Here is a 16,018-nt window from a genome sequence, read left to right as displayed (position 1 = left end):
TTAACATTTTGCTAAAATTGATTTTTTACTGCACTTACGGCATGATGCGACCATTTCGGGGTTCCACATGGCTCCACAATCGTCTTCCCCTCGCAGTCAGCTTTCAGCTAACCCAACTCCCATTCCATCCCCTCCCCCCACCACTCCACTCCACTCCACTCCTTCCGCTCTTAGCGTCTCCTTTTGCTGTGGCATTGCTCATACGACTCGTGGTGCGCGGCACACAATGTCGATGTGGCACCTAAAAAGGCGACTTGTGTCGCTGTCACTTTCCCCAATGCGTCTGCATTTATTTACTTTGTTGTTTCCTTGCCACCTTTTTGTTCGACAGCAAGTCGGGAACTTGTCAACGCACTCGAAGATGACATTAGAGCCGGCACAAAGGAGTGGATCCGAGTGGATGTGGATGTGGATGTGAATGTGGAATCGGAGGCTCGACGCTCGAGGTGATTTGCATTTATCCGTCTCAGCACATGGAGGAGCCCCGAGGAATACTCGTACTCGTGCAGCTTGGGACCGGATACGCTTACGCTTACGCTTATTCCGAATAACTTTACTCGATTTTACTCGTTTATTCTTCTGTAGCTGAACTTACAAATATACAATATACAATACAGACATACACACATCATACGTACAATACATTCAATGTCTACGACTAATATAAAAATACATTTCATTTTCATTTCTACTTTCGTTTGTTTTTCTTCCCTTTTGGGTTTCCTTTGTTCTCATTTTGTTTGGTAGCTTTGTAAGCTTTTTTGTTAACATTTTCCTTGAAGTCGAATGGGTGTTTTTGTAGTGTGTGTGTGGGGGGGTGGAGGGGTTTGCCCTTAAAGCGAAATGCACGAAATGCAGTTCTGTCTCCTGATCGCCGTCTCTCATTAGAGTCTTCTTCTGTTCCTGTTCCAGTTCCAATTCCAGTTCTAGGTAGTTCAGCAATGTCTCTGGTTGGTCAGTGGTTTCTTCGTTATATTTTGTATTGTTATGGTTCTGGTTCTGGTTCTGTTTCTGGTCTCGGATCCATCAACTTTGATGGATTGTAAAATAATTCCTAGCCTAGGGGCAAACAGTTGCTGCTTGTTCGCTTGTAAAATTGGACTAGTACGTATACTTAACATATGTACAATACATTTGGATAGTAGGGGATTAAACTTTATATGCCACCGGCTTCTGTATCTCTCTCTCTCTCTCTTCCCCTCTCTCTCTCTCTCTCTCTGTATCTCTTTCTCTCATTCCTTAGCCTATTTATCATTAAACACATACAAACACACACAAACTTTGAGGCACATTCAGTTTTGAATAATTTTATAAATTTATAAAGTTATCTACACTTCTACTTCTACGTCCCTTCCCTTCCGTTCCATGTCCCCTGCCCCAACCCCCCCGTTCCATTCCGTTCCATTTCTCTACAAACTAATTGTAAAAATTAAAAATTGATTTACCTGCCCCTAACTTTGACTTCAACTACAGTTTGGCCCCTGGCCAAATGCCGCCTCTATCTACTCGTTCCTGCTCCTCGCTCCTGCAACTTTAATGCATTTATCACTTTATTCCGGCGTACACTGGGACGTAGGATGGGCTGGAGGGGTGGGCTATTTGGGGCACTCCAGACGGCGGACTCCGCTTAGAGCGTGTTCTGCTTGGCAGCCTCCCCACTTTTGGCAGTCGCGTCGGGTCGCGAACGTGGGCGCCGCTTGGGCTGCAGCGAGTAGAGACGTCCGCTGCGGGCTCGGGTCTGGGGCTCGCTTTCCAAGCGCCAAGTGCCAGGGCCGCCACTGAAAAGGGAAAACACAGTGAGATGGCGAGGACAGGACTCGACACGAGTATTGCTATCTACTCACTTCATTTCCAGCTTGGCCAGGCGCTGCTTGATCTTGGCCTGGCTGGCCGTGTACTCGGCCAGCAGTCGGGCCAGGCGCATATTGAGGTTCTCCACGGACAGCTCCAGCTTCTCGATGCCCCCCTCTATGCTGTCATGCACGCGCTGGGAGTCTGGAACGGAGAATTGAGAGCATTGAGAGCATTGAGAGAGTTCCCAGGGACTGAGACGCAGCACCCTTAACGCACCTGAAAATATCTGCTCGTCCAGGAGTCCATCCTTGCGCAGCAGCTGACAGCCGCGCTGGGTGAGGGTGGAGCGGGCCTCGGGATAGTCGGCCAGCGTCTCCCACAGGTCCCGCTTGGCCAGGCAGAAGAGATCCGAGTAGCCCAGGGAGCGAACGTTGGCGGTGCGTCGGTTGCCGGTCCGATTGCCAGCAATCTCCAGCACAGACACCTCCCCGAAGACGGAGCCGGCGCCCAGGGTGGCCAGCACGGTGATTCCATTGTCCCCCACCACGGAGAGCTTGCCCCGCTTCACGATGTACATCTCCTTGCCCACGTCACCCTTGCGACAGATGTAGTCGCCGGGGCTGAAGACCTGCAGCTTGAGCTTGAGCACGAGGGCCTCCAGGAGGCCCGGCTCCGTGTCGTGGAAGATGCGCACCTGCTTCAGCGTGTCCATGTGCACCTGGATGGCAATCTCCGCCTTCAGCTTGTCCGGCAGAGCGGCCAGCACTCGCTCCTCGTCCAGGGCCCCGCTCTGGGACCAGGTGTACGCGAACCAGCGGATCACCCGCGCCTCCAGCTCATGGCCCACGCGCCGGAAGGCCATGTACTGCTTCACGCCATCCATGCGGTTCTGGAACTCGACGCGTGCCACATTCATGTTGGAAATCATGGAACCGATATTACCTGGCAGCGGAAAAAGGGAGAGCATTAGAGACCCGATAACTGGCATTATGTTTCGAGTACATCGCTGGCAAGGGGCTCGTTCCTGGAAGCACTTAATCAGGGCTGTTTCATAACCGGTTCGGCGCTGGCATATACCCCATAGCCCATACCCTAGACCCCGCCATGTCACTTATGGACTCCATTCCGGCACATGGGCAACGTGGCACAATGGCGACTAATGGCGGCACTTCCGGTGCCCATGACAGACTGTTGTGGGAGCAGAATGGAGTGGCGGTGGTGGCGGTGGTGATGGGAAGGACAGTGGTGTAAAGGGAGATGAGATGAGATGCCTCAGTGCCAATGCCAGTCCTGTCCAAAAGAACTCGACATTCATCATTGTAAGTAAATTTGTTTGCACAGTCAGGATGAGGTCGAGGACAAGTCTGGCATTTGCTCCTTCTGCTCCTTCTGCTGGGGGAATGCTGCCCATCTCGGGGCGGTAATGGCAGCGATAAGGGCAACGACAAAAATGATAAAAAGGCACGTTTGCCGAAAAAGAAAATGAAAGGCGACAGCAACAAATCAACCCAACAACCAAAACAAAACAAAACAAACTTGAACAAAACTGAACAGAGAAAAGGAAGAGAGACAGAGCAATGAATAATGTGGGAGGGATGGATGTGTATGGGGATGGGTATGGGGATGGGGATGGGGCAGAGAGTACGTGTGGGCCGAGACCCCGACGTGCGTGGCTGTAAATTAATACCCATTGATGTCCCAGATGTCCCAGATGTCCCAGATGTCACTCTGCAACCAATTAAACGATCAGACGAAATATTTGCGTAAACAACGCTCGCCCGAAAGGCAAACATAGACCGCATCCAGCCATTAAAAAGGGTGCCTCCTTTCCCCACTGCCCCCTGCCCACTGCCCCCTGCCCACTGCCCACTGCCCACGGACTCGTACTCACCCACAATGGTGGCAAAGATGAGGACCCCGGCGAGAAAATCGGCCACCACAAACAAATACTCCACATCGTTCTCGGGCGTGGGCGTCTCGCCGATGGTCGTCAGCGTTAGGGTGGACCAGTAGAAGCTGTAGATGTACTGCCGCTGCAGCGTGTTGTTCCTCGTGCCGTTCAGATTGTAGACCCACGAGTCGGAGCTGAAGCCAATCTCGTAGCTGATGGCAAAGTACATGCAGGCGTTCCAGTGGATCAGCACCAGGATGGCCAGGACCACCTTGCAGATTCGGAAGGCATTCGGATAGCCGGTGGCCGTCTCCGTTCGGTCGAACCACTCAAAGAGCCGATTCATGCGCAGCAGCCGGTTCATTCGCACAATCACCGGACAGGGCAGGTAGAGGCTGCTGCAGGTCTCCGGCGGCCACCAGATGTACGCCAGATCCGTGGGCAGCATCGAGAGCACGTCCAGGTACCAGCCCTTCGTGTGGAAGTAGTTCCGTCGCAGCCGGAAGGCGTCCCGTACGAGCAGACCCTGGTCCAGAAATCCTGCGTTCGACAAAGCACACAAAAAAGTTTAAGGTAAAGGCTTTGAGATTCCGCCACTCCCTTCCCCTAGTTACGGTGCCCCTTTTCGTTTCAGTTGTGCCTTTTGCCAGCTTTATGCAGTGGCATATTTTACAGTTCTCTGCGTTCTTAAACCCATTCTTCTGTAGCTTAATTGCCCGACGTGGGGACACCCTGGAATAAGCCGAGAGCCATGTGAGATTTGTGTATCGGAAGCCAGAACTTTGGACTTGAAAGATGGCTTCCCTTAGACAGATTCCCTTGGGCCTTACGATACGCATAATACGGACACTTGCATCTCTTTGCATTGGCGGTGATGGCACTGCTGATACCTTGCGTGTCTCTGGCTACAAATTAATTATAGTGCGGTAGAAACTTTCAAGGGTACATTCCACATTTTGTCAATCAATATCAGTGAATATGCCTCAACCATCCACATTCTTCTCTCCCAATTTATGATATTCACATGGCTGGCTCCACTGCAGGGTATCTGAGCATTTGTTGCCATTGTGGAAAATGTCAAGGTTGGCTTATCCCTGCATTTGGCAACTCAACTACGCCATACACACACATACAGACATATGTATACTGCTGATATGTGGCACTGAAATGGGTTTCATATGCGTAGCAAATGGCTTTGCCGACAGCATTCGCATTGCCAGTGCCAGTGCCAGTGGCAGTGCCATTGTCTGAGGCGGCTTAAAGCGAGTGATTCGCCTGGTGTGGGCCTCATTTGCATAGGTAAATCCCAAACACGCACAGTGGCGGTGGCAGTACAGGGGGATGGGGTATGGGGTATGGGGGATGGGGATGTCTGTTAACTTACCCTCGTGCATGTGAACAAGCGTATCCAGCAGATAGATGAAATCGCAGAGATAATCCAGGGTGTACCAAACCGCAGGAGCACTCTTATTGATCTCCCAGAAGACGGCACGTCCCATCACGAAGATGATGTTGTAGAGCACGGCCAGCGAGACCACAGCCAGCCACTGCAGATGCACATGCAGATGCAATTTGAGTTGATATTTGAGTTGCAGTGCGGGGGGGGGGGGGTCTTGACTTACCCTGTAATGGGACTGCAGTGTGGGGTCCACGGAGAGGCGGTTGCACAGGGCACTGCTGCCTCGTATCTCGCTGGAGAGGGCCGCATCGTCCATCATGGGGCAGCCCTTGCCAATCTTGTCCGTGTTGGTGGCATTCGAGAACTTCTCCAGGAACCAGTCTGGCGGCTTTGGTCGGTTCCGTTTGGTCAGACGCTGCCGCAACGCCTGCAGGGTTCGCCGCAAAGCCGATGGTTTGCTCCGTTTGCTGGGCTCCTGTTCGGGGGTGGAACGAGCACACCAGGGAAAGTTAGGCAAAGTTTCTACTACAGTTGTTTGCTAATTGAAACGATTTGGAGCTCGCTCGGTGGCTCTCTTTTAACCGCATTAAAAGTTGGCCAGCATCCAAGTTTTGTGCTTAAGTTTTGTTGTGTCTGCCCTGCCAGCAATTGTGGCCAAGTGAAAAGGGAATGACGCAGACCAAGCCACTGGATTTTCGCTTACGATTGCAGTCCGAAAGTAGCCAAATGCTGGGTATATATTCCATTCCACACACACACACGTGGATAGGATACCCTCTGCAGCAGCCTCATGTGGGCTGGCGGGCATTAAGGGCGTGTTCTTGACAGGCTAATAAACGCTTATCAGACGCCGGCAGCGGTTAATCCATTAAACCATCTCTCTTGCACTCCTCCAACGCGAAAAGAAAGGATGAACCGCACAAAAAAATGACTCATACGCCGCGTTATGCCAGAGCACTGGCAAATGACAATGCAATGCCACGCCTCCCGCTGTGTGTGCGCTCCAGCCCCGAAGGTCATTATTACATACACAATCAGGCTTATTACACATGTACATACATGTGTACATATGTATGCTTTAGCTCTACACTGGGCAAAAAGAGCGTCTGAAAATGGAGGAATTTTCACTGTTTCATGAATGAATATTCGATTGAGCTGTCTCCCCTATCTACATACATACATATATATATATTTTCCATATTTTAGATTTTTCTACACTCGTTTGCTTATTTTCTCTCAGTGTACACACGTATTTTCGAGCTGATTTACCGCATCTGTTTGCTGTCCCGTTATGGCTGCTATATCCAACGACTGCACCATGGCTTTGACTTTGAAATGTCGCATACAAATCCTCGTCTACGTCTACGTCTTCGTTTGCGCCTTCGTCTTCGCCCCCTCTTTCTTCGTCGTTGTATTTTATCACAATTCACTTCCACTTCAAGCACTTCCACTTTCAGCACTTCCACTTTGATTGTTCTCCAAATTTAGCCTAAATCAACAGCAACAACAAAAACACAAACAGAAACAAAAACAAAAACAAAAAAAACACGTTGATAACAGTGACAACAACAGGCCGTTAAAGCCGTTAGTTTTTGGGCAGAAGCTGCGCGCATGCGCATATCGACATCGACGTCAAGCAGTTTTTTGAGTACTGCCGCCACCCGTCCGCCCGCCTGACCACCTGACCGCCTGACTGCCGCGCCACGCAATTTGCCATTGAACGCAAGGCAGCGCCGCGGGCAGCGACGTTGACATCGACATTAGCCGTACCGAACCGAACTGAACCGAACCGAACCACGACAGGCATACAGAATAGCCAACAGCTCTGCTACTTGCACCCTTCCTGCAGAGGGTACTTGGACTCAGTGGCAGAGCAGAGAGGGAAGCGATCAACCATTAATCCATAAATCAGCAGCATTAAACCAGAACGAGAATCTACTTTCGTCTACTTTCGCTTGATCTTGTCTGACAACTCGTCGCAAGAGGTAGGGTATCAAAAGCAACGGCTGCGCGAAGCCTCGTCGCTTGTGTGTTGTCAATACGGGAATGCTGTTTTGCAATTTTCTTAATTTGCATTGCCACAACGCGCTGCCGCGTTTTAATTAATTAAAATGATGTCTCGGGCGACTTTGGTCCTTCATTGGACCACGCACTCTGAACCGACTCCGACGACCTGTGTGGCGGTGACAAGGCGGTGGCCATTTTGACAAGATTGATGACGCCTGGCGCTGCTTTGGCATTTTGTCTAAATGTTTTTTAATTGTTTGGGCCATCATTTCAATTAAGCTGAAAGGCTGTGCTGTACCGGGTGCTGGTACATAGATACTGAGAAAACTAAACGCACTTTTGCATAAATTAATTGCAACTGAATTGACAAGCAGCCAATGTGATGAATGCGATAGATAGACTTCCCTGCTGCTCCATACATTTTGATTTTAATATCCGATGAGCTCATCGCCAAGTCAAGGCAACACAAGGCAGCGTTGGCCAATTGCGAGGTTGCGCGAAATTCGAGAGGTATTTTTTGTGTAAATCGAAATTGAAACACTGACCCAGGCAACCACCGTCCACGGCATAATCATCACATCACCAGCGACACCCTGATTGGAATGCACGGCACAAAGGCAGCGCCGCACCGCACCGCACCGCGACGTGCTGGAGCTGCTCAATAAATTTCCATAATTGCGAGTCCGTTAGATCGAGTCCCCCAATGGGGTGGGGTGGGGTGGGGTTTGGGTGGGGTGGTGTCGGTGATTGAGGCAAATCAAGCATTTTCATAGCGATGTTTATTGCATGCGTGCGTTTTTTATGCTATTCGTATGTACAGTAAGCCAGAACAGAAAGGTAGCTTCGAAGCTGTAGATACCCTTGAAAGAGTTCGAAACTTATGACCATTTTCTTGGCGAAAAATCAATGGATCTTAGTCGAGTGTTACTCGAATATTCCTCATTCAATATTTAGACTACTGCGAAAAGTGAGAGTAGACAAAGCAGTTGGAAAATGCGGTGGTACCTGGACTCTAATCGAGAGCGTAAATACTCAAAGAGCAGTAAGCTGACGCCATCAAAGCGTTCATCGTTCTCAAACAATACTGGGAAGCCGCGCGAGCCAGGGATATCGGCGGGGACTTTTGTTCCATGAAACCAGAAAAAGCAGTAGCCATGTGCTGAATCCCCTTTCAAATATTGATTGATACTTTGGGGTGAAAACATTCTACTAATGGATGAGGAACAAGTTTCAGTATCTTATCACTGGATTGATGCAAGGTTTAGGTTTACCCCTTCGTATGTTATCACTTATATTGGTTATTGACACTCGCAATGGGCGAAATAAAACTACTCGGACTGCGCCAATGGATTGGGCTGCGAGTAGTTTGTTATTTATTTTGATTTTGATTTGGATGGGAACGTGGGAAATAATGCAAATTGTGGCGCAGATTGAATGGCCATAAACTCTGATGCCTGTCAAGTGTGAGGAAGAGGTGGGGGGGGAGGGGAGGAGAGGAGAGCAAAACCGATAACGAGTCCCGTTTAATAAACAGACTAAAGCGGTTGTCTCTCTCTCTCTCTCTCTCGCCCCCACGGAACTCCTGACTTTTGCTGCTCCGTACTGCTTTGTTCTGCTTTGTACTGCTTTGTTCTGCTGCGTTATCCTCTCTCTATTCTTTTACAGTTGCCCCACAATGGATGGGGAGAGACGACACCCACAGACCCTCATCAATATGGAAATCCACTTGTCGATTGTTCTCGTTCTCGTTCCTGTGTCTGTGTCTGTGGCTGTGTCTGTTGTTGCTTCAATTTTTAAGCCTTGTTTTCGATTGTTTACCGAACGCATTACGCTGACGAGTTTGACATTGTTATAATATTATAAATTATCCGCTTCCAAGTTTTTTTCTCGGTTTATTTTCTTGTATTATTTTTTGTGTATTGCTGGAGAGTTACTTGCTGAGAGCTAAGCTGCCGACTGCGAACGCGTTTTTTACCCAACTGTCGATGGCGCAAAAAAAGAATTTGACTAAACGGAATGTCCCCGGACAGACACAGACAGAGACAGAGAACTCCCCGCACTTTTGCTGTTTATTCTAGAGGTGTCCGTCCGTTCGTCCATCCCGTACCACTCTTTTTCCCAAGTCGCCGTCGCCGTCGTCGCCATCGCCATCGCCATCGCCCTGTGTGCCATCATCGTGTTGAGTGTCTTGCCGCCTTCTCAAATTGCACACCCGCTACAATACTCGTAGTATCATCATGCCAATGGATGGTTAAACAATTGAGCCAACATCCATGTACATTCTATCATCTGGGGGGAGGGAGGTAGGTACATATGTATGTATGTGTATGTAGGTATGGCCAGGCAAATAGAGTTCATTAATCGGTTTAATGGCGCTGCCCTGCCCTGCCCTGCCCTGGCCGACTAGATGACAGGGTGGTCGAGGTCGAAGTCGAAGTCGACGTCGAGGCTGTTCAACTTGAAGAACTTGTAACTATTTTAGATTGGCACGAGACTTGTCATATTTTCAATGCCAATTCTATAAAGTTGCTCCCCCTGTCTACACCCAACTGTCCTGGCTGTCCTGGCTGTCCGTTTTGAGTAATGGACCTTTATGTAACCACAATGGCGGCGGTTTGGGGGGTTTTTCTTACCTTAGTTTGCCTTGCTCTTTCAGCTCTTTGGGCTCTGCTGCTGGCCAAACACTGGAAACACACCTCAAAAAGGCATTAACAACAACCACAGACCAGCACAGCCAGAGCCAGAGCCAGGGCCGAGCCAGAGCCAAGCCAGAGCCAAGCCAATATTTGGCAGACAACATCCATGCGGGCGGAGACAGGGAAAAGGCTTTGAGGGCTTTTCATTTGTATTTATTTCATTGCGTTTTTCCGTTGCTGTTGGTATTGGTACAAGTATTGGCAGTGGCAGTGGCAGTGGCATTGGCATTGGCGTTGCTGTGGCTGTTCCTGCTTCTGCTTCTGTTTCCTATTGGGCCATTTATGAAATGACATTGAAACAGTTTCTGTTTCTGTTTCAGCGTCTGTTTCTGTTACTGCTGATGGTGCCTCGGCTTCATATACTTTGAGGGGACTGGACTCGGGACTCGCTTATCTGTCAAATTGGTTGTCGCCCTTGGCTTCCTCCTGACTCCTGCTGCCCGCTCCCTTGTGAACAGCAGCTGCTCGCTCAGAGCCAACTGTCGAATCTCCCCCATTCTGGAGCTCCCCGACGATGGCTGCTGCTCCCCCCCAGCTGTTTCTGCCCATTCGACCAAAATACACACTCACTTATTTATAGCCCTGCGGGTCAAAGGAAGTGCCCGGCACGGATCGGCGTGTCTTGTTTCCTTTCTCGTACGTACAAGGGGAAACCCAAGTAATGCAATTATCCTCGATAGGACATGTGCCGGGCCGGGCCGGGGCGGACACACACCAAGAGCTCTCCAATGAAGCCTGCAGAGGAAGCGCAAACTGCACCAAAGATAAGTTGTTTGCTTTGAACAAGCAGAAAAGATTGAAGATGGTTGAGTTTTCGGTTACCGGTAGGTGCAAAGCCTGCAATGCGGAGACTGAATGGCCCAAGACTGTCTGTCTCCTGTTTAACCATGAATCCTTCAGCGGAAGAAACTTTGATCTTGTCTACCTTCGCTGAAGCTTGCAGAGGGGCTTTTCCTGTGTTGTGGGCTCAGTGGAAGTTGGCTAAATGCCATACAAAGTTTGCTCATTGAAGAAGATACCCCAGAGATTCTTCAATTTTCTGGATTGCTTCTTTGCTTACTTTGCAATAAGCTTCAATAGTTTTGATGTTGATGCAGCTCAGATTATAGTTAGTTGCTACCCAGGCATCTGCTGCTCCCTGTATATTTATACACATATTTATTGTATCTTTAAACGACTTTTGTTAGAGTATTCAGGTTTTAGTTGAGCGAACCCTCTGGAATAAACCCCCCTTCTGCCTTTTCTTATCTCTCTCTCACTCACTCTCTCTTATTTCTTTTTTGTCTGTTTTTTAAGTCGATTGACACGTGCTAATAAAAATTTCTGCGGGTAGCCCGAAATGGCATTCAACTGCCGACGGGCTGCGATGGGCTACGTGACAATAGAGGAAGTAATTAAAACACCATTTACGGCAAGGTCAAGTTTATGAAGGTTCTCTCAGTTCATTTGCGTTTGCCTGGCGTAAGAGGCAGACCGTGGGGGGGACGGGGGACTTGGGCATGGAGCATGGCCAGAAACTGGGCCAATTCCTGCAGGCAGCAGGCAGCAGACAGGCAGTGGAGTCAATCAATTATAGCAATTACCTAATTAGATTTCCACATAATTGAATGCTGGCTATCGCTTATCAGTTCTCGTTTATCTGCAGCTCCAATCGAGTTAAATGTACGTCACGTTGGCCATAATGCAAAAATGATGTGTATTTTCTCGTATTCCCTTACCTGTATCAGCTTCCTGCCGTTTTCCACGTAGCTGGGATCACTGGAGTGCTGCTGCAGCTGCAGCTGCTGCTGTTGCTGCTCCTGGTGATGCTTGTGGCGATGCTGCTGCAGGTCAGCGGGAGCAATGCCCTCCTCTTGGTTGTCGTTGGCCTCACCGAACTCATCATCATCATCATCATCCTCGTCGTCGTCCTCGTCATAGTCGTCATCCGCTTCTTCCTGATTGCCATGCCGATGTCTTCTTTGCCAGCTTCGGCGTGGATAATGAAGCTGATGCACCTCCAGGCGCTCATCGTTCTCCGTTCCCAAGGGAATCGAGCTGGCTGCCTGCTCAACTGAAATCGCTGCCGTTGGCGCAAATGGAGCGAACAAGCCGCCGCTAATCTCCTCGAGCGGCGGTGGGACCGTCAACGCCATCGCCTGCTGGTGGTGCGAGTGATGAGGCAGCTGCAACTGGGCGGGCGCTGAGGAGGTGGCTCCCACGAAGCGGCTGGTGCGGTACATGGGACGAGAGGAGAGGCTGAAATGCAGATGCTGAGTACAGTAGTCATTCCAGTCCGCTGTCAATGTTGGGACTTACTTGTAGCCGTATTTTGGGGACTCGGTTTCGGGGCGTCTTCTGGTGGACATCATTGTGTTGACCCGATCTCCGCGGGCGGCAGCCATCATGTAGGTCCACATAGCTGGGCTGTCGAGGGCCGGAATGCGACTACGCAGGGCACGAACACATTCTCATGACGGAAGCCAAGGTCGAAGTCTGCACGGGAATGCATGCAGAAGGGCGGCAAGTAATGGAAGGATGAAAACTTTTGTCTTTAACTTCCAAGTCAACTTGAAGCTTGTAGCTTGAAGTTCAAGTTAAAATGGAAGTTAAAGTTGTTGGTGGCTCAAGTGGCTAAACGGCCGCTTGACGGTAATTGTGGTCTGGCAGCCGCCTGCCAGTTGCACCGCAGAGGCGGCGCAATCGGGGCGGTCGTAAAGGCTCCGTTCTCCGCAGGGTCATAAAACAGTTTGAGAGACGTAAGCATAAATGGCAGCTGCTTAGTGGAGGCGTGTGGTGGGGGTGGGTGCGGCAGCAGTAATTAAGCAATTAAATATAAAACTGTTGGCTTACAAAACATTCTGTGGTTCGACATTTGTAAGTGCCCCTCAAGGTAGGCAACAGTAAATTTCACGTGGAGATTTCTGCATGTGGCAGGCTTGTGGCAGGAGCATGCTGTGGCATGCTGCTAAAACTCGTTGCATCGCCAACTTTGATGGCAGGTAATCAGCAAACTATTTCACATTTGATGGCAAATTAAACTTTGATTAAGTGCCAGAAACCCTTCAATCGGGCGGCCAGTTGAAGGATGAATCCTGGCATGAAAGCAGCAGTTTTCCAATAGTTTAAATGTCTCGGCCATCGCTCAGTCTCAATCTCTCTCTCTCTCCCTCTCTCTCTCTCTCTCTCTCTCGCTCTGTTACGATAGGAAACCCCAAATAAATAAATCCCCTTCATATGCCAGCAGCATCGTCACGAGCTAATGATGCGAAAATGATAAATACAAGCTGACAGATGAGCAAAAACATGTCTGCTTGGATACATATGTACATGCATATGTAGTTACATGGGTACAAGATGGGCACAGATGTACATATGTATCTATGGCTGAGCAGCTGCAGCTGTGAGTCACTTGCAGGTCTGAAAACGCTAAATGCTAAATGCAAAATGCAAATGCAAATGCAATGGCTGATAGTCAAAACGAGCGCAAAAATGAAGCACCAATGCGAACCGAACTGAACTTCTTGGTGTAATTTCCACTCGAGTGGCTGCCACAAAGGACATCAGGGACACCCCCACCACAGGCACGCTTCCAAATACAGCAAGTGAAAAATCCAGAGAAATTGCAGTTGATCCTTTGTCCTGTTCTTTGTCTGCCCGAAAGGCAGCCGCAGCAGCAGCAGCAGCCGCAGCAGCAGCAGCGTTTACTGTCGCGTGATTTTATGCTGTAGATTATATCTGGCTCCTGCTCTGGTTCTGGCTCCTGCTCCTCTGCCAAAGCATTCAATTTTAAGTGCAATTTTTTGGGGGAAACCCCTCGTATGAGTCAGGATGTCTCACAGGGGTAGGGGGGGTCCTGCAGGGGGTCTTTGACCGAGTTGGCCCATTGTCTTGACGCGACTCCCAAAAACTGGTCGATTCCGATTCCGTTCAGAGGGACTCAAATGGTGGGGCATCGATTTTAGCTATAAAATCAAACTAAATCCATTTATCAACTTCAGCTGCAAGCATTTTTCGTTCAAGATAAGACTCGACTTTGATCAAATGTGGCAGGGGCGGCACTGCTCTCTGCTCTGCTTTGCTCCTCCCCTAACTTTTGGCCAGCCACTTTCAATGTTTGCAGCTTCCCATTTTGACCATGGAAACCAATCAAGAAGGGAAACCCGATGCTTGCAGCTAAAAATCTTTGGCAATTAACCCTTGAATGGCCGGCCACCACACCCGCACTGTAGCCCCAAAGAGAGACACAAACCGCACTGGCCACAACTTCAAAACGAGTCAAAGTTCCAATCATCTTTTCCCCTTTTCCGCTATTTCTCTTGCCACAATTCGAATTGCTAACGAGCCATAAATGTGGTCCCACTGTGCGGCTGTGTTGGGAGTGTGTGCGTGTGTTGAACGCTGTGACTGTGTGTGTGCGGCTCATTTGTAATGATTAAGTGGTGCTGTGAAGCACAGAGAGGGAGAGAGAGAGAGAGAGAGGCAGCCAGCCAGTCAGTTAGCGTGTGATGTTTATGCCCCCAAGGAATCGTTTACACTTGCCTCAGTTAGTGGAGGATTATGATTGTCCAAGTGGGTGCCCGGGCACCCAGCCTTAGGAGTACAGCGGGGCGGAGGGAAGTGCGTAAATAAGTAAACACATGTCCATATTGAAAACAAATTTCCCTGCTTTTCTTTTGCCCATTTGCCCGTTTCCGTTTGTCCGCTGACGAGAGATGAGAGATGAGAGGATGGGAGCCCGCCCAGCTGGGGGGATCAATTAGAGCTTCCCACAGAGAGCTCTGGTATAAAAAAAATGTTTATTTAATACACAATACTGCCAAAGCACCGATGCACCCCACTCAACCAGCCACTCTTCTATCGGTTCCATCTGGCTTTAATCCGCTTAGACACATCACGTATGCGCCGTGTGGGGTATACGGTACGCATGGAGACTTTCAAGTTCAATCAAAATACAGAGGGGAACGTAGCACGGGACTGTTTAAGTTGAAAGCCATTTGCACAAAGGATATCCAGGATACACTCAACACACACACACACACCCACACACACATACAGAGAGAGAGAGAGACAGATACACGCTCGTACAGGATGCACAAAATATGCTAATGTCAATTATTTTGTGCGTAATTTGCTTTTCATGCTTCGACGGGAAATGTGTAACTGGCGCCTCATTATGAATATTCATTTCTCCACATAGTACATACACATATACATACATATATGGGTATGTATGTGTATGTGTATGTGTACACACACACGCTCGCATTGCCACTTGACTCGTCATCAACATCCATCCGCGCCCTCTCCCATCGCCCACTGCCTCCGTTCGCTAATAACTCGAGCCACCATCGCAATCGACTTATCTAATCTGTTTTGGTGGTTTGCTGGCCATAATCTGCTAGGTGGGTGGGGTGGGGTGTTGCTGTGCTGGGCTGTGCTGGGCTGTGGGTGGATCTGCCTGGCAGTCTCCCCCGAAAAGGTGAGCGGCTTCAATTAACATTCGTGCACGTAAAAGCAATAACGCAAATGGATTCGGGTTTTGTTTAATAAAATGCGATATTTATGGAGTTTACTGCTCCTCCTGAGAGGTGCAGACCCCGCCCTGTGCATCCCCCGACCCCACTGATGGCGGATGCCAATTAATGTGGGACCAAGTTGGTTATTAATTCGTTTGAATGTGTTTGAATGACTATAGTTAACAATTAGCCAGAGATACGAGCACTCGTAGGATCGGTTGTTCAATGGGAAAATCACGCATACGCGCCGTGTGGCTTGGCCACCCGTTCGTGTTTTTGTGGGTAGAATACCTTTTAATCTGTTGCCTCGAATGAAGACGGGACTTGAGGTTTGCGATGGCGGATACTCTGACGCTGTTGCTAATCCGCACAACTGTCGGGACCGACCGGAGGTGATGCGTAATCCTATTAGCAGATGCCTCGTGGCTCGTGGCTCGCGGCTCGCGGCCTGTTATGCCTGCTTCCCGATTACTTGTACACTTGTTCCGCTGGCATTGGATTATTTAAAACTGCGTGCAGTAATTTCTACATGAAATTTGAATATTTTTACGCCTCGCAACTTGCGCCAATCTTTTGCATATTTCCACAAACACTCACAAACACACACACACACACACACACACTGCGAGAGAGAGAGGCGGGGAAGTGAAGTCGCACTGCGGAGTGGGAGGGGAGTACCATTTACATTTGTAGCTTTAGGATTATTCGTTTTTCGTTTTTTTATTTTTTTATT

At 49.3% G+C, this 16,018-nt stretch overlaps 1 protein-coding gene across 2 annotated transcripts; it reads right to left on the bottom strand.

Moving 5' to 3' along the window:
* Positions 1-1,553: 1,553 nt before the first annotated feature.
* On the bottom strand, positions 1,554-15,724 carry LOC111077279 (cyclic nucleotide-gated cation channel subunit A). 2 transcript variants are annotated; one of them, XM_022371481.2, is made up of 9 exons: positions 15,577-15,724; positions 12,086-12,262; positions 11,506-12,025; positions 5,308-5,559; positions 5,070-5,232; positions 3,686-4,225; positions 2,071-2,736; positions 1,845-1,995; positions 1,554-1,778 (listed from the first exon to the last, which is right to left on the bottom strand). In XM_022371481.2, exons 2-9 carry the CDS (start codon positions 12,184-12,186, stop codon positions 1,628-1,630), a joined length of 2,544 nt encoding a protein of 847 aa, XP_022227173.2. In that variant the 5' UTR covers positions 12,187-12,262; positions 15,577-15,724; the 3' UTR covers positions 1,554-1,627. The 2 variants fall into 2 exon arrangements, with proteins under 2 accessions (XP_022227173.2, XP_022227174.2); XM_022371482.2 differs by lacking the exons at positions 11,506-12,025; positions 12,086-12,262; positions 15,577-15,724 and adding an exon at positions 6,354-6,859.
* Positions 15,725-16,018: the final 294 nt, after the last annotated feature.

Source organism: Drosophila obscura, unplaced genomic scaffold (assembly GCF_018151105.1).
Source record: "Drosophila obscura isolate BZ-5 IFL unplaced genomic scaffold, ASM1815110v1 contig_17, whole genome shotgun sequence".
NCBI classification, from domain to species: Eukaryota; Metazoa; Arthropoda; class Insecta; order Diptera; family Drosophilidae; genus Drosophila; species Drosophila obscura.
Note: the sequence above shows the minus strand (reverse complement) of the source record. Positions and strands in the feature narration are given on the sequence as shown.

Bases quoted from the DNA above. Each gene is read 5' to 3' on its own strand.
- LOC111077279 (XM_022371481.2), bottom strand. From the start codon at position 12,186: ATGTGGACCTACATGATGGCTGCCGCCCGCGGAGATCGGGTCAACACA. The intron at 4,226-5,069 runs GTAAGTTAACAG...TGTCGAACGCAG, and splicing joins GCTTGTTCACATGCACGAGG to GATTTCTGGACCAGGGTCTG. The intron at 1,779-1,844 runs GTGAGTAGATAG...TTCCCTTTTCAG, and splicing joins CTGGCCAAGCTGGAAATGAA to TGGCGGCCCTGGCACTTGGC.